The 23,180-nt window shown below is 47.7% G+C and overlaps 1 protein-coding gene across 3 annotated transcripts in view; it reads left to right on the forward strand.

Moving 5' to 3' along the window:
• LOC140390474 (butyrophilin subfamily 3 member A1-like) overlaps positions 1-23,180 on the forward strand; it is a 218,264-nt gene that overhangs the window by 183,516 nt on the left and 11,568 nt on the right. For all 3 annotated transcript variants that reach the window (XM_072475629.1, XM_072475631.1, XM_072475630.1), the window contains 2 exons: positions 7,858-7,890; positions 16,627-16,653. In XM_072475629.1, coding sequence (XP_072331730.1) covers positions 7,858-7,890; positions 16,627-16,653 — 60 coding nt within the window. The remainder of the gene's footprint in view (positions 1-7,857; positions 7,891-16,626; positions 16,654-23,180) is intronic.

Below are 23,180 nucleotides of genomic sequence, written 5' to 3' on the forward strand. Positions count from 1 at the left end.
GACAACATTGATAAAGGCCTGAAAATACCTGGGTGCTTCTCCCAGTCTCCATAGGCTCTCTCAGAAAACTAATGTGGAACTCTCCAGTTCCACAGACCAGGGGCAGAATTCTCCATTTCATAGACTAAGGAAGAGATTTCCCGTCGGAGAGATCCTCTGCTTCGCCGGCAGGGCACTCACGCCCACGGATTTCTCGAAAACGTGGGGGTGGCCACAATGCGATACCCCATTGGCCGGCTGCCGGGACGGAGGATCCCACTACCAGCGGGGGAGCGTTGTACCGGAAAACGGGGCGGTCGCGACGGGGAATCCCGCCCTAAGTGTTGGTGCCAGCACAGAATTGGTAGACTTCTACGACAGCAATTCATCAACCATTAATGGGCTAGCACCGGCACCACGGAAAACACAATAAGCAATTCCAATGAGAAATGGTGTCGGATACACCGGAGTCAGGATTGGGAACCGGCCAACACAAATCGGGACACCATCTTTAAAGGGTGTCCCGACCAGCACCGCAATGCAATGGCCCCCAACACACATAGCAGAGGTCTCAGGGGCTGTTACACATACCCCCCCCCCGCCCCCAAACATCCATTCCTGGAAAATCCATCCCCACCCCTACACCCTTCCACTTCCTCCACCATAGTGCCCCTCCTCACCCTCCCGACATTCATTGGCAGCATCCACTCCCACCAATCTCTACTGCTCCCCCGGCCTACCTGGCAATCTGTGCCAGTGGGCAATGCCAGGGCACTGCCTGGGCATGTTTCTCTACCCCCTCTCGGGCTATACTTATGGCTGCGCTCCGGATGCATCCCCTCGACAGCCTTGCGCTTGGCTCACTCTGCAGCAAACCTCACCAGCTCCATGGGGGGGGGGAGGGGGGAGAAATCATTTAACGGTGGGGCTGCTAATCACATTGGGTTTCAAATTTATTAAAATGAGGTTCACATACTATGTGGGCGTGAATCTCGTGACATTGCCGGCAAGAGGTGGGGAAGATAGGGAAATGTGATCTCTCCTGCGAGAATTGCGTTTCTCAATCCTGCGGGATTTTCCGCCCTTGCTGCCGATCCCGAGAGCAGCGAGGCCGGCCTCAAGATCCCATCTAGACAGATAGTTCCAACTTCCATTCTCCTGTTGAATAGAAAATACTCTTGAAATATCGGTGTCTTTTCATAACTCTTCAACAGAGATGATCGATTGAAGATTCTGGTATTATCTTCCTCTTATAAATATGCTTGACATTGACTTGGACAAATTTAAAGCAAAAATAATCGAGAACAACATCAACACATGGAGCTTTGTTTCAACTTTTCTCGTGGTAATTTAATTCATGAAAACTTTGATTGTCTCTGCATCAAAATGTCGAATAAAATAAAACCAGAGACACCACCTGTCATCAACCTCGGCGAAGGATATTGCAAAGGAACATCCTGGCCAGTCAGTACCACAAAGGCCTCCTCATTCTCACAGTAACTTCATTGCAGGGTAAATGTAAGCCTACTTGTGACAATAAAGATTATTATTATTATCATTAACAGTAGAGGACGTGTGCTAAAATTAGGTGAGCTCTCCCATAGACTATTTAAGCAACAGCATGAAATAGTCTTACTCACAGAATCGTACTATTCAGCCAATGCCACACATTCTTTCATCATCTGTACCTTGTGGGTAGGACAGACCTAGCAGAGACAGCAGCTCAGTGGCATACAGTGGGGAGGGACTCTCATCAGTTGCTGCGGATCGCCTCTAGTGCCTCTATGCCCAATGCCGTGAGGTAGAATCCATGGGTGAACCATCATCGATGGGACAACTACAACAAACAATCAAATAGATAAAAAACAACAAAACCTGCAGCCCTGATGTCTACAAAGCTGTCGGAACTTTGCTCACATTAAAAATCCATGGACTCATCCTACGGATTTGGGAGGAAAAGGAATTTCCACCAACTTCAGTAATATGATAATTGTGGAAGTAGAATTTCTAATTGTAGAACTTCAAAAAGTAAAGTAAATAATGTTGTCAAAACTTTTAACAAAAATGTTTTCCAATTAAGGGGCAATTTAGCGTGGCCAATCCACCTACCCTGCACATCTTTGGGTTGTGGGAAAGAAACCCAAGTCATGGGGAGAATGTGCAAACTCCCACACGGACAGTGACCCGGCGCTGGGATTGAATCCAGGTCCTCGGCAGCAGTGCTAACCACTGTGCCACCCTAATGCTGTCATAACAATCGAGATATTTCCTTTTTGTCAATAGTTGTGAAACTCCTGACACAATTTTCTTGAATCATCTACATCCTGTGGCTGAGGAAATCTTCCAAAGTCTGACTTTACACCTTCCAGAGGATCCTCCGACAGCGTTAATGTCAGACATCCCAGAAAAATGTTGAGAACACCAGAAACTCTTCATTACTTTAATCGACCTGACCGAAGAATTTGACACTATAAATCACGAGACTGTGTGGATTTTGTTCCAATGATTTGTCATCACAATCCTGCCCCAAAGGGCAGCTGCTCCTTTATCAGATGAACAGCCACTTCAATACAGACAGATTGTAAATAGCATGGGGATTATCACGCAGCCTTTCTTGACCTCCCGATGATAGGTTTGCAACGGTCTTGGTGGGAGATCCGAAACCAAGGCTTTCAGAATGCAGACCATGTCAAGCCAAGGCTGTGTGACAAGTCTCCATTTGGGAGACGTATGGGGCGATATTCTCCGTTTCAGAGACTAACGGAGCAATCCAACAGCCACGTTGCACCTGAAAGTCAGCTCGCCATGGTGCAGCATGGCCGATAAAATCCGGGAGACCCCGGAATCTACCGGCTCGCTCACGAGATTCAACGCGATCTTGTGGGATGTTGCGATGTAAATCCTGCCCATTGTGGGTGGGATCACCTTTTGGCAAATCTGCATATCAGAGCGAGGCAGTTAGGCTCACTTTAACGTGCAGATCCCCGAGGGACCTGAGGCTTTGGAATCTAACCCCTTTGCTTCGGAGACCTTGGCCGAATGCCGTTTGGTACTGGCCCCCCACAAACGGGGACCAGGCGGAACGGCACTTGTGGGGATATCTCAGGGGATCGGAGGCCCCCAGCTGCACTGTTGGTGCCACCTGGGCACCTTGGCATCCTGGTAATGCCAGCCTGACTCTGACAAGGTGCCCAAGTGGTTCTGGCAGGGCAAACTGCTAGGTTCGTACTGCCAAGGTACCAAGCTGGCATTTTTTGCACGATTAGATAGGGGGTGCCCTGCATGGGTGTTGGGGGTACAGAGGGGGCCAGAGACCCTGCCATCGTGCGTTTGGACTGAGGATTTGGGGGAAGGTTGGAAGTCGCTTATGGGGCCTCTGAGATCTCTCGCTGCGGCGAGCGGAGCTCCTCAGTGTCCAAAACGGGGCGATGTACGGCCTCTGTCACATGTTCTCCTTCAAACCCTTATTCAATGTCAGTAGTGTTGAATAGCCCTGTGTTTTTTTCGGCACGGGCAGTCAGAGGGCAGCCCGACCCCAGGGATTATATGCCGTCCGGGTAGGTCATTGTGCTTCTGGAAAGGACAGTCCCATCGATAGGGGAGATGCAGTCGCAGAGCCAGGGACTACATGAGAGCCTGTCTGCAACCATCCACGCCTGCAGGTGCAGTTGGAGGAGTCCAACTGCCTGCAGGGGAAGAGGTCGGTGCTGACGATGCGTATCAACATGGCCAACACAGGTGTAGTCCACGGTGGAGACGGTATCAATCGTGAGTCAGGATGTCCAAGGCCTGGGGCACTCTGTGTGGGCAGTGGCCAAGGCACAGGACAGGGCTGCCCTGTCACACGCAGCCATATACCAGAGCCACCTGGAATACAGTGCGCTCCAGAGCTTGGACCAGTGACAAAAGATCATGGCTAAGGATGTTGGTGGCATTGCCCAGTTAGTGGCCAACCTGAGCCAGCCACAGAGGGAGGTTACACTCTGACTGGGTGATGTGGTAGAGTCCCAGAGGGAGGTGGCCCACTCCCTGTGCTCCATAGCCATGAGCATTCCCGTAACAGTCTCCCCGAACAGGCGCTGGAATGTGGCGACTAGGGGTTTTTCATAGTAACTTCATTTGAAGCCTATTTGTGACAATAAGCGATTTTCACTTTTCACTTGAGACCCTGGTCGAGACAGTAGCGGGCCTCCAGGTCCAGCAGCATCAGGTGGTGGGGGAGCCTCAGGGGCTAGCTCCGATTGCATCCCTGTCCCAGGGAGTACTCCGCGGGCCATTGGGCATCCTGAGGGAGGAGGAGGGGATGGGACCCTTGCCGGTAAATCCCGCAGGGGTGGTGCTGGAACACTAGAGCACCTCGGGCTCTCCCCCTCCTGCCCTGGTGTATCTGATGGTCAGTGGGCAGAACAGGATGGCAACATGCCACCTGGGACACCTGAGCGACTGCCTGACCCATCCAGGCTCGGTTGCTCCAGAGGACGGCTGCCAAAGGGGACCCATGTTGCAGAGCGGAGGCCGCAGTAGGCCGCCTCCACTCCTGTTGCACCGACTGATGTTTCTCTGGGGCAGGCTCTGCCGCTGCCGGGTCCTGAGCATTGATCCGGACGACGAGTGGTGTTCCACCCTTACGGTTAACAAGGCTCGCATCCGTTTCAAGCTGGACACCGGTGGGTGCTTCAGCAAATCTCATTTCAGAGTCTGACCTCGACACCATCCACATCAAACCAAGCATTCTTCCACTGGCCTGCCAGCTCCTCAACTACAATGGCAATTCCACTGCTGCCAGTGGCTCATGCCAGCTTGCGGTGTCCAATAGGTCATTGAAAGCAACGCTGCGATTTGAAATCGGCGGAACCAACAGAGCTTCCCTGCTGGGTGCTCGGGCCTGCAAACTCCTGAACCTAGTGCAGCAGGTTCACACCATGTCGTCCTCACAGGCACCAGCCTTGCCAGATGATAGCTTCCAGGCTCAAATCGATGACATCATAGCGCAATACCACAGCGTGTTCGAAGGTATGGGCACACTCCCATACCGATACAAAATCCTACTGAAGCCAAATGGACCCTGTGGTTCACGCACCACGTCGGGTGTCGGCACCCCTCAAGGACCGCCTCAAACAGCAGCTGCAAGACCTCCAGGACCAGTGCGTCACTTCAAAGGTCACGGAACCCACGGACTGGGTTAGCTCCATGGTTTGCGTCAAGAAGCCATCAGGGGAACTTTGAATCTGTATCGACTCCAAAGATTTGAACCGCAACATCTTGAGGGAACACTACCCAATACCTAAACGAGAAGAACTAACCAGCGAGATGGCTCATGCCAAATTCTTCACGAAGCTGGACGCTTCCAAGGGGTTTTGGCAAATACAGCTGGATGTGTCCAGTCGCAAGCTGTGCACATTCGACACCCCGTTCGGTCGCTACTGTTCCAACCTTTGGCATCATCTCCGCCTCAAGAGGTGTTCCACTGCATAATGGAACAAATGATGGAGGGCATCGAAGGGGTGCGAGTGTACGTCAACGGCGTCATAAGATGGTCCACAATTCGGCAAGATCACATCAATTGCCTCAAACGGGTGATCCACAGGATCCACGAGCATGGCCTCCGACTCGACAGAGCCAAATGCTCGTTCGGTCAACCAGAATTCGTCGTCCGCCACAGAGACTGAATTTATAGACTGAATGTTCCATTACCTTGTTCTCTCATCGTTTTGACATCTGCACATATCATTTTTACCATGTGTTATCTGCCCTCTATCTGCACTAGACACCTTCCCATGTATAGAAGTTAGCATATTCTGTGTATAGTCAGCTTTCTGTACACATATTCATTATTTATTGACCTGTACACATAGTTCTTTTTTTTTTAAAGGGGGGGAGATGTCATAATATACACACAGGTATATGATGGTGCACAGACAGGCAGTGATTGACACACAGGATGACCAGTGAGCACACAGAACACAGCAGCCAATCACCAGACAGGACACGGCCACTATAAAGCCAGAGGGCACCAGTTTTCCCGCTCTCTCGAGACCCAGCCTCTGAGACAGTCAGAGCTCGTGAGCAGCAGCTAGAACAAGCACCATGTGGTAGTCAGTTAGTCTGGTCAGGTTAGCCTCAGGTCTCCAGTCAAGTCAGTATAGTGTTAACCCACAGTTAAGCATGTATTATAGTTAGTTGTTCAATAAAATCGTGTTGCATCTTTTCAAGTGTTGGAAGCCTGTCTCTCTCTACACTGCATCAAACGCAGTCCACTTAGACCCAGCTTACCCAACACATCACCCGCTATTCCCCCCCGGCCCTGCGAACAGCAGAACCAGCAACCCACCGTCGCACCTCTGCATGCCTTATTTTCTCTCTGTCCCTCAGCAACCACGGCGCTTGTTTCCCGATTATTAAAACCACAAGTGAAACTCGCCATCGGTAATTCCCCCCGGCAGAGGCAGAGCATCATTGGAGGCCCAGGAGAATACCAGATCAGGCCCGTTAATGATATGCCAACTGCGTTTACGGTCCATGCGGAGTAGAATGCTGTCAAGGTACCGAAGCGGCTGCGTATTTAGCCCTCTACTATACTCCCTATACATATGCGACTGCGTGGCAAAACTTGGTTCCAACGTCATCTCCAAGTTTGCTGACGATACGACGATAGTGGGCCGGATCTCGAATAACGATGAGTCCGAATACAGGAGGAAGATAGAGAACCTAGTGGAGTGGTGTAGCGACAACAATCTCTCCCTCAATGCCAGAAAAACTAAAGAGCTGGTCATTGTCTTCATGAAGGAAAGTACTGTACACACCCCTGTCAGCATCAATGGGGCTGAGATGGAGATGGTTGACAGCTTCAAATACCTTGGATACACGTCTCCATTAATCTGTCCTGGTCCACCCACGTCAACGCTACCACCAAGAAAGCACAACAGCGCCTATACTTCCTCAGGAAACTAAGGAAATTCGGCATGTCCACATTGACTCTTACCAAATTTTACAAATGCACCATAGAAAGCATCCTATCTGGCTGCATCACAGCCTGGTATGGCAACTGCTCGGCCCAGGACCGCAAGAAATTTCAGAGTCGTGAACACAGCCCAGTCCATCACACAAACCTGCCACCCATCTATCTACACCTCCCGCTGCCTTGGGAAAGTGGGCAGCATAATCAAAGACCCCACCCACCCGGCTTACTCACTCTTCCAACTTCTTCCATCGGACAGGAGATACAAAAGTCTGAGAACACGCACGAACAGACTCAAAAACAGCTTCTTCCCCACTGTCACCAGACTCCTAAATGACCCTCTTATGGACTGACCTCATTAACACTACACCCTGTATGCTTCACCCGATGCCGGTGTCTATGTATTTACAAAATGGACCTAGTGTTGCCCTATTACGTATTTTATTTTTATTTTATTTTATTTTCATGTACTAAAAGATCTGTCTGAGCTGCTCGCAGAAAAATACTCTTCACTGTACCTCGGTACACATGACAATAAACAAACAAACACACTCAAAATGTTATCTCTCTCTCCCCAGATGCTGCCTGCCCTGCTGAGATTTCCCAGCATTTTCTGTTTTTGTTTCAGATTCCAGAATCCTCAGTATTTTCTTGTACACAGAAAAGTTCTGTTGTTTGAATTTATTATTCCTCCTCCCACTTCATCCTTCCTAGAAATAAACCAATTCCACATTATAACATTGCAGTCCCTGAACTGTAGCACAGCCTATTACTGAAACACTTAAAGATGGTAAACATGTGGTACTGGTAACAAGTGATGTTAATTGAAAAATCATCGAATTTATTCAAATTATTTCAGTGAAAGCAGCTAATCAATTAAATTATAGTTTCTCATATGGTAATGATTTTATATCTTCCAGAGCTAGAACTTCGGAGAGCTTTCATAGAATGTGGTAAGAGTTTTATGATAAAATGTTCAGAAACTACAAAGAATGTTAATTTTGGAATGATTACAAGTTTTCTAAAATACATTGCATTTTTTATCCTTAATGATCAGTTATTCATAAATATTGATGCAAAACAAATTGTTTTGGGCCAGGGCTTAGAAACTCCAAAGTGTGTTATGAAGTTCACCTGACCTACAACCTTTATGTTGAATTTGGCTCGGATGAGCACAAAGGCCTTCACTGTAGGTGTGATTCATCAGACTTCCTGAGCGCTTTCGTTAAAACAAGGTTTATTCTAAGAATGTAGTTATATATATAAACACAGCAAGAATTTTTATCAATTACAAACATAAAGACACCACACAGCTGCAGTAATCTATGTATAACACTTAATAATTCCCCCTTAGCTGTTCCAATTCAACAACAAAGTCCAATAAATCAAAACTGCTTTTCAAGGGGTCCAGCACACTGTATTCTCACTTGAATGGGACTGGTCCTTTTCCTGAAATTCTGATCCAGTTCCAACCAGCAGAAAAAAAACTCCTTCCGGAAAGCAACTGTATCTTTAAAGTTACCAAGGCAAAGTTAGCCACACCCAATGTGCTTTTTACTGAAACAGCTTTTAAAATGAAAAACGAGAAACACAGCAAAAATACTTCTTTCTCCTTCTGAAGCCCAAAGCCATCAAACTGAAACTGAAAACCTAAAAGAAACCTCTCACCTGACAGCCACGGTGCAATGTGCTACAAATTGCATGATAAGAGACTAAACCTTTCTTAAAGGGACACTCACATGACAGAATACATTGTAAGTATCTTTGTTTTGAAACGCTCACTCAAACTTATGTTTCATTTTGACCCTTTACACTGACCTCCCCCTACCTCTCTGGAACATTGTTGCATCCTCAGATAGCTCCCTCTGCAATTATTTCCCCATCATCAGAGGTTCTGGTCTTCATTATTCTGCTATAACGTATTTGAGGTAAATGTTCTGCTTCACAACCAGCAGTGAAACAGCATAACAATACAATAGTGTTTATTCTTCAATTCATCTACCTTTGGAGCAGAAGAAGTTGGCCAAGGAGTTGGTAGTGAGCTGTGGTGCAGCAGCCAGTGGAAAGATGGCAGCGGGAGAAGGGCTAATGCAAGTTGGAAAGCCCTAGGTGGAATGGTTGACGGCCTTCATCAAGGAAGTGTTCTGCCAGCAGAGGAAGGAGATGCAGGAGGATCGCTCAAAGGCCATCGAAGGGGCTGTGGCACCCCTGAAGGGCTCAATGGAGAGGGTGGAGAAATGCTTGAGGCACAGGGGTCACAGATCCGAGATATTGAGAGGATGATAACAGACTACAGCGATCGGGTGGCGACATTTGGAGGTGGGGCTCTTAGGAGACCTTTGCAAAACGTTGAGAGCAAAGGTGAAGGAGCAGGAAAATAGATCGAGAAGACAGAATCTACAGATAGTGAGCCTGCCTGAAGGAGTGGAAGGTGTGAGTGCCACGAGGTACATTTTGAGGATGCTGGCGAGGTTGGTGATAGAGGGGGTGCTGGTTAAGGCCCCTGAGGTGGACAGAGTGCATTGGTCTCTGAGGCAGAAGCCTAGAGCGGGGGAGCCACTGCAGGTAGTGATCGTGAGGCTCCACAAGTTTGTGGAGAAAGAGAAGATTCTACAGTGGGCCAGGGAGAAGCACAACTGTGAATGGGAGGGGAACAAGGTCCGAATATACCAGGACATTGGAGCTGAGCTGGCAAAACAGTGTGCAGGGTTCAACGAAGTCAAGGCGGTGCTATATCGACGACAGATCAGGTTTGGGGTGCTCTGCCCGGCAAAGCTTTGTTTGACGTATGAAGGCCGGGAATACTATTTTGAGAGCCCAGAAGCGGCCAATGACTTTATCAAGGAGCATAAACTGGGGGAGAACTGAAGAATTCTGGGAGACAGGGGTGCTGGCACTTGGAACTAATTGGGAATACGGGTAGAGTGGGGGTTGGAGGGAGTGGGGGGGGCTTTCTTTTCCTCTGATGTGGAAGGTTTTTAAAACTATTTTACTGTTGGATTGATAAAGGATAGCAGGGGTGAAAAGTTTGTAAGGGAACGGCTTTTCCCATCCCACCTCCTGCCGCCTGGGGCTGTGTGTTTTTTTCTTCTTTTTGTTTGTTCTTGGAGAAGGTGACCTGTGGTTCAAGGTGCGTCTTAGTTGGATGGGGGAGGGGGAGGTCAGTGGGAGCCTTCTTCAAAGAACAGAGAGATGAGGATGGGGAAGGGGTGGGGGGTTAGTCAGGGAAGCCTTTGGGCAGGAGTTGGTGAATGCAAGTGAGGTGGGGGAGATGGGCGAGAGAATGGGGGAGGGGGAGGGGGTGCGATGAGGCGAGGTTGGAGGAGAAACATGGTCGGGACGGAGAAAGGGGCCATCTTGGATAGATCAGGTATAGGATGAAATTAATGGGGGCAGAGCCAGAAAGGGAAGATGGTGGGTGGTAGAGGGGAATGGAGGTGCAAGCCCACAGTAAGACTGATAGCCTGGAACATGCAAGAGCTCAATGGGCTCTCATGTGAGAGTACCTTTACAAAATGGGTGTTTAAGAAATGTACCTTTAAGAAATGGGTGTTTATTAGTGATGTCAGAGTGTGGGTGGAGCTGGGCTGTCTGTCTGCTTTTTACTTTAGTTTTAGGCTGTTTGCTGCAGGGTCTGTTTCAGTTTAGTTTTCAGAGCTGGATAGCTGCAGTCACAGCCAGAAGGTGTATGAATCTCTCTCTGTAATCTAAAGAATGTAAATCGTTCCTTTGGTGATTCAAAACAAATAACTGCTCTCAGTAGTGACTTTTACCCGATGTGCTTCTGTTAAAAGTTTTGTTTTAAGTCTTATGGATGTTCAAAGGACAGCTTAAGGATTACTTAGTGTTGTATTCTTTGGGGGTTGTATTTGAATTAATGGTTGCTAACATTTTCACTGTATGTTTTAAAAAGGTTAACTTGAGTTTATAGAATAAACATTGTTTTGCTTTAAAAATTACTTTTCCATGTCTGCTGTACCACACCTGTAGAGTGCGCCGTGTGCTCCCCATACCACAATCTAGTAAAAGTTGTGGGTCAGGTGAACTCCATGATACACTTTGGGGTTCTCTAAAGCCTGGCTCATAACAGGGCCAGTAAAAAAATCTTGGGACTTTGCGCACCTCACGAGCTTGAAAGTGGAGGTGGTCTTTCTGCAGGAGGCGCACCTCCGCGTGAAGGACCAGGTTAGGCTAAGGAAGGGGTGGGTGGGTCAGGTTTTCCACTTTTGGTGGTAATTTTGATGAGTAAGAAAACAGGGTTTGTGAGCGTGAAGGAAGTAAGGGACCCAGGTGGGAGATATGTGATTGTGAGTGGGGTATTAGAAGTGACGCCGGTGATATGGGTAAATGTGTATGAACCGAATGGGATGATGTAGGTTTTATGTAAGGGTTCCTTCGCGCTCACAAACCCCGTTTTCTTACTCATCAAAATTGCTGGCAGCAATCTTGGACTTGGCCTCACACCAGTTAATTATGGGAGGAGATTTTCATTGTGTCCCAGAGCCGAGGGTGGATAGGTCGATTCCCGGGTCAGTGGGTAGGGTACGAATGGCAAAAGAGCTGGATGGGTTTATGGAAAAGATGGGCATGGTGGACGGCACTTCAAGAAGGGAATATTCCTCTTTTTTGCACGTGTACAGGGTATGTTCCAGAATTGATATTCTTGTGGTGAGCCGGAGATTTTGGTCGAGGTGGAGGGGTAGAGTACACGGGGATAGTAATCTTGGACCATACGCCCCTTTGGCTGGAGATTCGGCTTAGATCTGGACGAGAGCAGAGACCGGGGTGAAGGCTCAATTCGGGGTTGTTGGCAGATAGAGGAGTTTGTGACAATGTGCAGCCTGTGATTAAAAATTATGTAGAATTGAACCAAAATGGGAAGGTGTCTGCGGACACTTTTTGGGAAGCGCTAAAAGCGGTGGTCCGGGGGGAGATTATCTCATTCAAGGCACATGCAGATAGGGAAAAGAGGGAGGAATATGAATGGCTAATGAACAAGATAGTGGAGGTAGATAGGGAGTAATCGAGGGCACCCACCACAGAGGGATTGGCGAGGAGGAAAAAATTAGAGGGACAATTTGATAGGCTTACAATGGGGAGGACAGTAGGACAGCTGCGTAGGGCAAGAGGGGTGAAGTACGAATACGGGGAGAAGGCAAGTCGAATGTTAGCGCATCAGCTAAAGAAGTAAGCCACGTCCAGGGAAATAGTGAAGATATGTTCTGGGGCAGGGGATGTGGTGTCCAGGAAGATAAATGAGGAGTTCAGGGATTATTATGAGGAGCTGCACAGGGCGGACCCAGGGGGTGAAGAGGGGGCCATGGGATGGTTCTGAGATGAACTGGAGTTTCCACAGTTGGAGGAAGAGAAGAGGCAGGCTCGAGAGGAGTCCCAGGGGCTGAGGGAGATAGTGGACAGTATAAGGGGTAAGAAGTCAGGGAAGGCCCCGGGCCTCGATGGCTACCCAGCAGAATTTTATAAAGAGTTTGCGACAAACCTGGCACCACATCTCTTGGGGGCGTTTAATGAGGCGTTGGAAAAGGGGGAGCTGCCAGAGATGATGATGCAGTCAATGATCACGTTCATACCAAAAATGGGCAGAACCCATTGGAATGTGGGTCATGTAGGCCCATATCGCTGTTAAATACAGATCATAGAATCATAGAATTTACAGTGCAGAAGGAGGCCATTCGGCCCATCGAGTCTGCACCAGCTCTTGGAAAGAGCACCCTACCCAAGGTCCACACCTCCACCCTATCCCCATAACCCAGTAACCCCACCCAACACTAAGGGCAATTTTGGACACTATGGGCAATTTAGCATGGCCAATCCACCAAACCCGCACATCTTTGGACTGTGGGAGGAAACCGGAGCACCCGGAGGAAACGCACGCACACACGGGGAGGATGTGCAGACTCCGCACAGACAGTGACCCAAGCTGAAATCGAACCTGGGACCCTAGCGCTGTGAAGCATTTGTGCTATCCACAATGCTACCGTGCTGCCCCCGTGCTGTGAAAGTGCTGGTTATGTTGGTGGCGGGAAGGATGGAAGGGTGTGTCCAGGGGGTGATTGCTGAGGACCAAACAGGCTTTGTTAAGGGCAGGCAGCTTTCTAGCAATATAAGGAGGCTGTTAAATGTGATTATGATCCCGTCAGGAGCTCAGGTACCGGAGATAGTGGTGTCCATGGATGCGGAGAAGGCATTTGGCCGGGTGGAGTGGTGGTACCTGTTTGAGATCCTGGGAAGGTTTGGGTTTGGGCCAAAGTTTGTGGTATGGGTGCGCCTGTTTTATGTGGCATTGAGGCTGAGTGTGTGGACCAATGACATGGGTTCACAGAACTTTGAACTATACAGGGGAACAAGGCAGGGGTGGCCGCTGTCACAGCTGCTGTTTGCGCTGGCTACAGAGCCTCTGGCAATGGCTCTTAGCAGTTGGCAGAGTGACGAGGGTTTACGAGGGGACGAAGGGAACATCGGGTGTCGGTCTATGAGGACGACCTATAATTATATTACACCGGACCCGGTGGAGAGCATGGTTAGGATCATGGGCTTGTTGGGGAAGTTTGGGGTATTATCGGGATATAAGTTAAATGTGGGGAAAAGCGAGGTGTTCCTGGTGAATGAGTTGGGTCGGCGAGCCAATTTAGAGGGGGGGGTGTAATTTAAGGTGGCCAGGTTTAGACACCTGGGAATTCAGATAGCGAGGGAATGGGCGATGCTTCACAAATGGAATTTAACAAAACTGGTGGAGGAGGCAAGGGAGGATCTCAAGAGGTGGGATACACTGCACTTGACTTTGGCAGGGAGGGTTCAAGTGGTTAAGATGAACATTCTGCCGAGGTTCCTGTTCATATTCCAGACATTGCTGATCTTTATTCCGAAGGCCTTCTTTCGAAAACTGAAAACGATTATTTTGGACTTTGTATGGGCAGTGAAGGTGCCAAGGGTTAAGACGACCTTGTTACAGAGGCAGAGGCAGCAGGGAGGATTGGCGTTGCCGAACCTGCTACATTACTATTGGGCGGCGAACGTGGAGAAGGTGAAGTGATGGTGGGAAGGAGAGGGGGTAGAATGGGTTAGGATAGTGGAGGAGTCCTTTAGGGGTCCAGCTTGAGGGCTATGGTGATGCAGTGTTGCCAATGGCACCAAGCAGATACTTGGAAAGTCCTCTGGTGCAGTCCACGTTGAAGATCTGGAACCAGTTAAGGAGGGATTTTAGGATCATGGGGATGTCGGTGTTCATGCCGTTGTGGGAAAACCACGGTTTTGAGCCGGGGGAGATAGATAGCACATTTGGGAAGTGGAGAGAAATGAGGCTGGTTAAGGGGAGGGATGTGTACCAGGAAAAGGGGTTTGTCAGTTATCATGGGAGTTTCTCTTTAGGAAAGGTCTGTGCGTTATCACATGGCTTTAATGATATCATTGTGTGGGTGGAGCTCGGCTGTGGCTGTGTCAGCTGTTTGTGGTTTCACTTTCACATTTGACTGCTGTGGACTCCGACAGGAGAAAGAAGTGTTTTGGCCTGTTTGTCTATTTTCATTTTAAGTATCTGTTCCAGTAAAAAAAAACATTGATTATAGCTACCTGCTGTTTTGGTCACTTAAAAGATGTAGTTTGCTTTCCGGAAGGAGTTAAACCTGCTGGTGAGACGGGGTCAGAATCTCCGGGGAAGCCAGTCTTATTCAAGTGAGAATGCAGAGTGCTGGGCCACGCCCTTGAAAAGGGGCTTTTGGTTTATGGGATTTTGTTTTCAATTGGAACAGTTAAGGGGGAATTCATTAAGTATTATACATAGATTAGCTGGGTGGTGTCTTTATGTTTAGAACATAGAACAGTACAGCACAGAACAGGCCCTTCGGTCCTCGATGATGTGCCGAGCTTTGTCCGAAACCAAGATCAAGCTATCCCACTCCCTGTCATTCTGGTCTGCTCCATGTGCCTATCCAATAACCGCTTGAAAGTTCCTATCACAGCAGGAAGTCCATTCCACACTCTAACCACTCTCTGAGTAAAGAGCCTACCTCGGACATCCCTCCTGTATCTCCCACCCTGAATCTTATAGTTGTGCCCCCTTGTAACAGCTACATCCACCCGAGGAAATAGTCTCTGAACGTCCACTCCATCTATCCCCCTCATCATCTTATAAGCCTCTATTAAGTCGCCTCTCATCCTCCTCCGCTCCAAAGAGAAAAGCCCTAGCTCCCTCAGCCTTTCCTTATAAGACCTACCCTCCAAACCAGGCAGCATCCTGGTAAATTTCCTTCGCACCCTTTCCAATGCTTCCACATCCTTCCTATAATGGGGTGACCAGAACTGCACACAATACTCCAAATGTGGTCTCACCAGGGTCCTGTACAGTTGCAGCACAACCCCACGGCTCTTAAACTCAAGCCCCCTGTTAATAAACGCTAACACACGATAGGCCTTCTTCACGGCTCTATCCACTTGAGTGGCAACCTCCAGAGATCTGTGGACATGAACCCCAAGATCTCTCTGTTCCTCCACATTCCTCATTACCCTGGCACTGACCCTGTAATCCGCATTCAAATTTGTCCTACCAACATGAATGACCTCGCACTTATCAGGGTTAAACTCCATCTGTAACTGATGTTTGTAACTGATAATTTTTGCTGTTTGTTTATATATATATATATATATATATATAGGTTAACTACATTCTTAGAATAAAGCTTGTTTTGATTAAAGTGTCCAGGAAGAGTGATGAATCATACCTGAAGTGAAGGCTCTTGTGTTCATCCCAGCCAAATTCAACAAAATGTTAACGGTCAGGTGAATTCCATAATATTCTTTGGAGTTTGTAAATCCTGGTCCAGAACACAGTATAGAGGAATTGAAGGAGAGGGTAGTGCTCCTGAAAGGTACTGAGTTTAGGTACCTGTAGGTAAGGGACTTCACGCGGAAGGTTTGGAAAGAGATCCCCAGGTTGCCGAGATATACCCTGCTAGAGCGAGAGGGAAACATTTGCACAAACTGTCTTGTGTGGTGGGAAGTTTGTTTCCCAAAATGTTTATGTGTTGTAACTTTTCAACACATAGTTTTGGTTTGAAATAAAATACATTTAAAAGAAAATTGAAATTATTTGGCTCCAGATTTTACAACAGGATATCCAAAGAAGTAATTGAAAATGGACAAGATCTGCTCTTTGCTTCATCTATACTTTTAATTATTTCCTGCTAACCCCATATGTTAATTTGCAGTGACAGGTCTAATCTGGACTGCATTTTCAGTCCAATTTTAGGAATCTTTTAAACACAATTTTTGTTTCTTTTTATTGAGTTGAGTCTGGAAGTTTCCCGACTACCCACCTTTGTAATAAAGTTCCAGTTCTTAGCTTCCAACTTGCAATGAGTAATGCCACAGGGGTATGAAGAAGTATCTATTATGGGTGAGATCTTTCATGCCAGCGTGATCTTCCAGTGCCGCCAATGGCACACTCCTGGGTTTCCTGGCGGTGTGAGGTGAATTCAATGAAAAATCCCATTGACAGTGACGAGACCAGAAGATTCTGCCGTCGGCCAATGGCGGGGGGGGGGGGGGGGCACGCTGTGGGAAGGCCAGAGAATCTCTCCCCATATTTAAAAATGTCTGTAAAACACACCCTGTAGAATTATTAATACATTAAACCACTCTGATTTCTCCCGTCTAATTTGTTATTTCTGTTTCAGAGTGGAAGAGAATTTGTGACTATGAAGGTAAGATCTTAATATTTTAACACAGCAAAGAAAGGATAAACTCAAAAACTGACAACTCAAAAGAAAATGTACACATGAAAATAGACAAAAAGTAATGTTGGTAAGAAATAGGAGCAGGAGTGGGCTATTTGACCCCTGTAGCCAGTTCTGTCATTCAGAAAGATCACAGCTGATTGTTGCCTTAACTTCACATAATTTATTTTCTAGTTGTGCTTCATTTAGTATTTATTTGAGGGATATAAATGTCACCGGCAGGACCAGCGTTTATTACCCATTCTTAATTACTGTTGCGAAGGCAATGATGACCCATGTTCCACTGCTGCAGGCCCCGAGGTGTAGCCCAAGACACTGTTAGGAAGGGAGGTCTATGATTTTGACCCAGCGACAGAGAAGGAACGATGATATGGTTCTAAGTCAGGATGATGTGCAACTTGGAGAAGTTGGTGCTTCCATACACCTGCTACCCTTTTCCTGCTAAGTGGTAGCGGGTCATGGGCTTTGAAAGTGTTAATAGAACATAGAACAGTACAGCACAGAACAGGCCCTTCGGCCCTCGATATTGTGCTGAGCATTGTCCGAAACCAAGATCAAGCTGTCCCACTCCCTGTCATTCTGGTGTGCTCCATGTGCCTATCCAATAACCGCTTGAAAGTTCCTAAAGTGTCCGACTCCACTATCACAGCAGGCAGTCCATTCCACACCCTAACCACTCTGTGAGTAAAGAACCTACCTCGGACATCCCTCCTATATCTCCCACCCTGAATCTTATAGTTATGCCCCCTTGTAACAGCTACATCCACCGAGGAAATAGTCTCTGAACGTCCACTCTATCAATCCCCCCCCATTATCTTATAAACCTCTATTAAGTCGCCTCTCATCCTCCTCCGCTCCAAAGAGAAAAGCCCTAGCTCCCTCAATCTTCCCTCATAACACCTATCCTGCAAACCAGGCAGCATCCTGGTAAATCTCCTTTGCACCCTTTCCAATGCTTCCACATCCTTCCTATAGTGAGGTGACCAGAACTGCACACAATACTCCAAATGTGGTCTCACCAGGGTCCTGTACAGTTGCAGCACAACCCCACGGCTCTTAAACTCAAGCCCTCTGTTAATAAGTGCTAATCCACTATAAGCCTTCTTCACGGCTCTATCCACTTGAGTGGCAACCTTCAGAGATCTGTGGACATGAACCCCAAGATCTCTCTGTTCCCCCACATTCCTCAGAATCCTGCCATTGATCCTGTAATCCGCATTCAATTTTTTTCTACCAAAATGAATCACAACGCACTTATCAGGGTTAAACTCCATCTGCCGTTTTCCGGCCCAGCTCTGCATCCTATCAATGTCTCTTTGCAGCCTACAACAGCCCTCCACCTCATCCACTACTCCACCATTCCTGGTGTCCTCAGCAAATTTACTGACCCCTCCTCCAAGTCATTGATAAAAATCACAAATAGCAGAGGACCCAGCACTGATCCCTGTGGTACACCGCTGGTAACTGGGCTCCAGTCTGAAAATTTTCCATCCACCACCACCCTCTATCTTCTATGTGATAGCCAGTTACTTATCCAATTGGCCAAATTGCCCTCTATCCCACACCTCCTTACTTTCTTCATGAGCCGATCCTAGGGAACCTTATCAAATGCCTTACTGAAATCCATGTATACGACATCAACTGCTCTACCTTCATCTACACACTTAGTTACCTCCTCAAAGAATTCAATCAAATTTGTGAGGCAAGGCCTACCCTTCACGAATCCTTGTTGACTATCCCAGATTAAGCTGCATCTTTCCAATTGGTCATAAATCCTATCCTTCAGGACCTTTTCCATTATCTTACTGACCACCGAAGTAAGACTAACTGGCCTATAATTATCAGGGTCATTCCTATTCCCTTTCTTGAACAGAGGAACAACATTCGCCACTCTCCAGTCCTCTGGCACTATCCCCGTGGACAGCAAGGACCCAAAGGTCAAAGCCAAAGGCTCTGCAATCTCATCCCTTGCATCCTAATGAATCCTTGGGTATATCCCATCTGGCCCAGGGGACTTGTCGACCCTCAGGTTTTTCAGAATTGCTAATACATCCTTCCTCAGAACATCTACCTCCTCCAGTCTACCCGCCTGAATCACACTCTCATCCTCAAAAACATGGCCCCTCTCTTTTGTGAACACTGAAGAAAAGTATTCATTCAACGCCTCTCCTATTCTGACTCCATGCACAAGTTCCCACTACTGTCCTTGACCGGCCGTACCTTCACCCTGGTCATTCTTTTATTTCTCACATAAGAGTAAAAAGCCTTGGGGTTTTCCTTGATCTGACCTGCCAAGGACTTCTCATGCCCCCTCCTAGCTCTCCTAAGCCCTTTTTTCAGCTCATTCCTTGCTACCTTGTAGCCCTCAAGCGACCCTACTGAACCTTGTTTTCTCATCCTTACATACTCTTCCTTTTTGCTCTTGACAAGACATTCAACCTCTTTTGTGAACCATGGTTCCCTCACACGGCCATTTCCTCCCTGTCTGACAGGGACATGCCTCTCAAGGACACGCAGTATTTGTTCCTTGAACAAGCTCCAATTTTCATTTGTGCCTTTCCCTGACCGTTTCTGTTCCCATCTTATGCTCCCTAATTCTTGCCTAATCGCATCATAATTACCCCTCCCCCAATTATAAACCTTGCCCTGCCGTATGGCCCTATCCCTCTCCATTGCAATGGTGAATGACACCGAATTGTGGTCACTATCTCCAAAGTGCTCTCCCACAAACAATTCTAACACTTGGCCCGGTTCATTACCCAGTTCCAAATCCAATGTGGCCCCCCCTCTTGTCGGCCGATCCACATCCGAACTGTTCGACCTATAGAGGTTCCAATCAATATTTGGAAAGTTAAAGTCACCCATGACAACTACCCTGAGACCTCCACACCTATCCATAATCTGTTTTGCAATTTCTTCCTCCTTTTGGATTCAAAATTGGCTGGACGACAGAAGGCAGAGGGTGGTTGTAGAGGGTTGTTTTTCAAACTGGAGGCCTGTGACCAGTGGTGTGCCTCAGGGATCGGTGCTGGGTCCACTGTTATTTGTGATTTATATTAATGATTTGGATGAGAATTTAGGAGGCATGGTTAGTAAGTTTGCAGATGACACCAAGATTGGTGGCATAGTGGATAGTGAAGAAGGTTATCTAGGATTGCAACGGGATCTTGATCAATTAGGCCAGTGGGCCGACGAATGGCAGATGGAGTTTAATTTAGATAAATGTGAGGTGATGCATTTTGGCAGATCGAATCAGGCCAGGACCTACTCAGTTAATGGTATGGCGTTGGGGAGAGTTATAGAACAAAGAGATCTAGGAGTACAGGTTCATAGCTCCTTGAAGGTGGAGTCGCAGGTGGACAGGGTGGTGAAGAAGGCATTCGGCATGCTTGGTTTCATTGGTCAGAACATTGAATATAGGAGTTGGGACGTCTTGTTGAAGTTGTACAAGACATTGGTACGGCCACACTTGGAGTACTGTGTGCAGTTCTGGTCACCCTATTATAGAAAGGATATTATTAAACTAGAAAGAGTGCAGAAAAGATTTACTAGGATGTTGCCGGGACTTGATGGTTTGAGTTATAAGGAGAGGCTGGATAGACTGGGACTTTTTTCCCTGGAGCGTAGGAGGCTTAGGGGTGATCTTATAGAGGTCTATAAAATAATGAGGGGCATAGATAAGGTAGATAGTCAACATCTTTTCCCAAAGGTAGGGGAGTCTAAAACTAGAGGGCATAGGTTTAAGGTGAGAGGGGAGAGATTCAGAAGGGCCCAGTGGGGCAATTTCTTCACTCAGAGGGTAGTGAGTGTCTGGAATGGGCTGCCAGAGGTAGTAGTAGAAGCGGGTACAATTGTGTCTTTCAAAAAGCATTTAGATGGTTACATGGGTAAGATGGGTATAGAGGGTTATGGGCCAAGTGCGGGCAACTGGGACTAGCTTTAATGGTAAAAAACTGGGCGGCATGGACTGGTTGGGCCGAAGGGCCTGTTTCCATGCTGTAAACGTCTATGATTCTATCTCTATTACTATTTGGGGGCCTATAGTAAACTCCTAACAATGTGACCACTCCTTTCCTATTTCTAACTTCGGCCCATATTACCTCAGTAGGCAGATCCCCTACAAACTGCCTTTCTGCAGCCGTTAAACTATCCTTGATCAACAATGCTACTCCTCCACCTCTTTTACCACCTTCCCTACTCTTATTGAAACATCTATACCCCGGAACCTCCAACAACCATTCCTGTCCCTGTTCTAACCATGTCTCCGTAATGGCCACAACATCATAGTCCTAAGTACCAATCCAATCTCCAAGTTCACCTACCTTATTCCGGATGCTCCTTGCATTGAAGTAGACACACTTCAACCCACCTTTCTGTCTGCCGGTACACTCCTGCGACCTTGATACCCTCCTCAGTACCTCACTACTCTCAACACTGGCTTCTGGACTGCAGCTCGTTTTCCCAGCCCCCTGACAAATTAGTTTAAACCCCCCCGAAGAGCCGTAGCAAATTTCCCTCCCAGGACATTGGTGCCCCTCTGGCTCAGGTGCAATCCGTCCTGTCTGTACAGGTCCCACCTTCCCCATAATGTGCTCTAATTATCCACGTACCTGAAACCCTCCCTCCTATCCCATCCCTGCAGCCACGTGTTTATCTGCACTCTCTCACTGTTCCTCACCTCACCAGCAGGTGGCACCAGCAACAAACCAGAGATGACAATATGGTTTGTCCTGGCTCTCAGCTTCCACCCTAGCTCCCTAAATTCCTGTTTTAAATCCCCGTCCCTTCTCTTACCTATGTCGTTGGTACCGATGTGTAGCACGACTTGTGACTGCTCCCCCTCCCCTTTAAGGATTCTGAAAACACGGTCCGAGATGTCATGGACCCTGGCACCTGGGAGGCAACTTACCATCCGTGAGTCTCTTTCGTTGCCACAGAACCGTCTATCTGTCCCTCTAACTATCGGGTCCCCAATAACTATTGCTCTCCTCTCCCTCCTTCCCTTCTGAGCCACAGGGACGGACTCAGTGCTGGAGATCCGTTTACCGTGGCTTACCCCTGGTAGGTCGTCCCCCACAACAGTATCCAAAGCGGTATACTTGTTACTGAGGGGAACGACCACAGGGGATCCCTGCACTGACTGCTTCCTCCCAGCCCTCTCACCGTCACCCATCTACCTTGATTCTTCGGAGTAACCACATCCCTGAAGCTTCTATCTATGACCACCTCTGCCTCCCGAATGATCCAAAGTTCATCCAGCTCCTGCTCCAGTTCCCTAACGTGGTTTCTGAGGAGCTGGAGATGGGTGCACTTCCCACAGGTGAAATCAGCAGGGACACTGTCGGCGTCCCTCACCTCAAACATTCTGCAGGAGGAACATTGCACTGCCTTTCCTGCCATCCCCTAGAGATTAAAAAAAAGAAGAAAGAAAGAAAGAGCTTACCTGTTATTCACTCTACCCCTTAGGTTAAAGGAGGTGGAAGGGTGGGGGAACACTACAAGTGTAGTGTCTAGAGATTAGAAACTGCCCAACTTAAATACAGGTAAAAATAAAACACTTAGCCAGCAGCCACTGCGCCCCACACGAGAACAGCAATCATCTGTTATGGGCCTGCACAAACAATTTAAATTTTTACTACTTACCCAGCAGTCACTCCGACTGGATTCAGCTGGAAACTCACAACAGTAAGTTTTTTAAAAATGTACTCCCCTTCTCAGCAAGCACTCACTCAGCAACCAATGCGCCCCGCACGATAACACCTCAGGGAAAAGGAAAACTACTTACCAGTCACCAGCCAATCACTTACCTGCAGGCTGTGACGTCACGGTTCAACTTCTTTCTACTTCTACCTGCCCTTGAGTCTCCCTCTTGATCTTTACTCGGCTGGGATCCTTACAGTGATTGTCTTTTTTTTTTTGGTTAGACGAGGAGGTAGGGAGGAAAACACAGAAGAAGTGTTTCGGGTTTAACTGTCACTTGACAACAGCTCCTCCACAAACCACCTTCCGGTGACCGCAATGCACTGATGCAAACTTTCCCCACAACAGCCAATCAGCAGCTCTGCTCTACTGCCCTCTGCTGGATGCTTGCCTTTACTTGAACACCTAGGGTGTCTTGCTCAGGTACACTTTCTGGATGCAGTGACCGCAATGCACTGATGCAAATGTTCCCCGCAACAGCCAATCAGCAGCTCCGCTCCACTGCCCTCTGCTGGATGCTTGCCTTTACTTGAACACCTAGGGTGTCTTGCTCCCTAGATTGTTTAATGTGGCGGATGGATCCTAATCAACCCTCGCTGCTCTGCCCTGAATGCTGTTGATCTTCTTGAACTACAACTCGCAATATTCCATTATTTGTAAATTAGAGGAAAAACCTAACGTACACAGAAGAGTTATTTTTGCAGAGGTGGATTTAGAAACATTTGAAGAGAAAAGTGACATGATAATGCTTAACTTACTTTCTAGTATTTTAAAAAATTCATTTGTGAGATATT

This window comes from Scyliorhinus torazame, chromosome 14 (assembly GCF_047496885.1).
Source record: "Scyliorhinus torazame isolate Kashiwa2021f chromosome 14, sScyTor2.1, whole genome shotgun sequence".
Taxonomy (NCBI): Eukaryota; Metazoa; Chordata; class Chondrichthyes; order Carcharhiniformes; family Scyliorhinidae; genus Scyliorhinus; species Scyliorhinus torazame.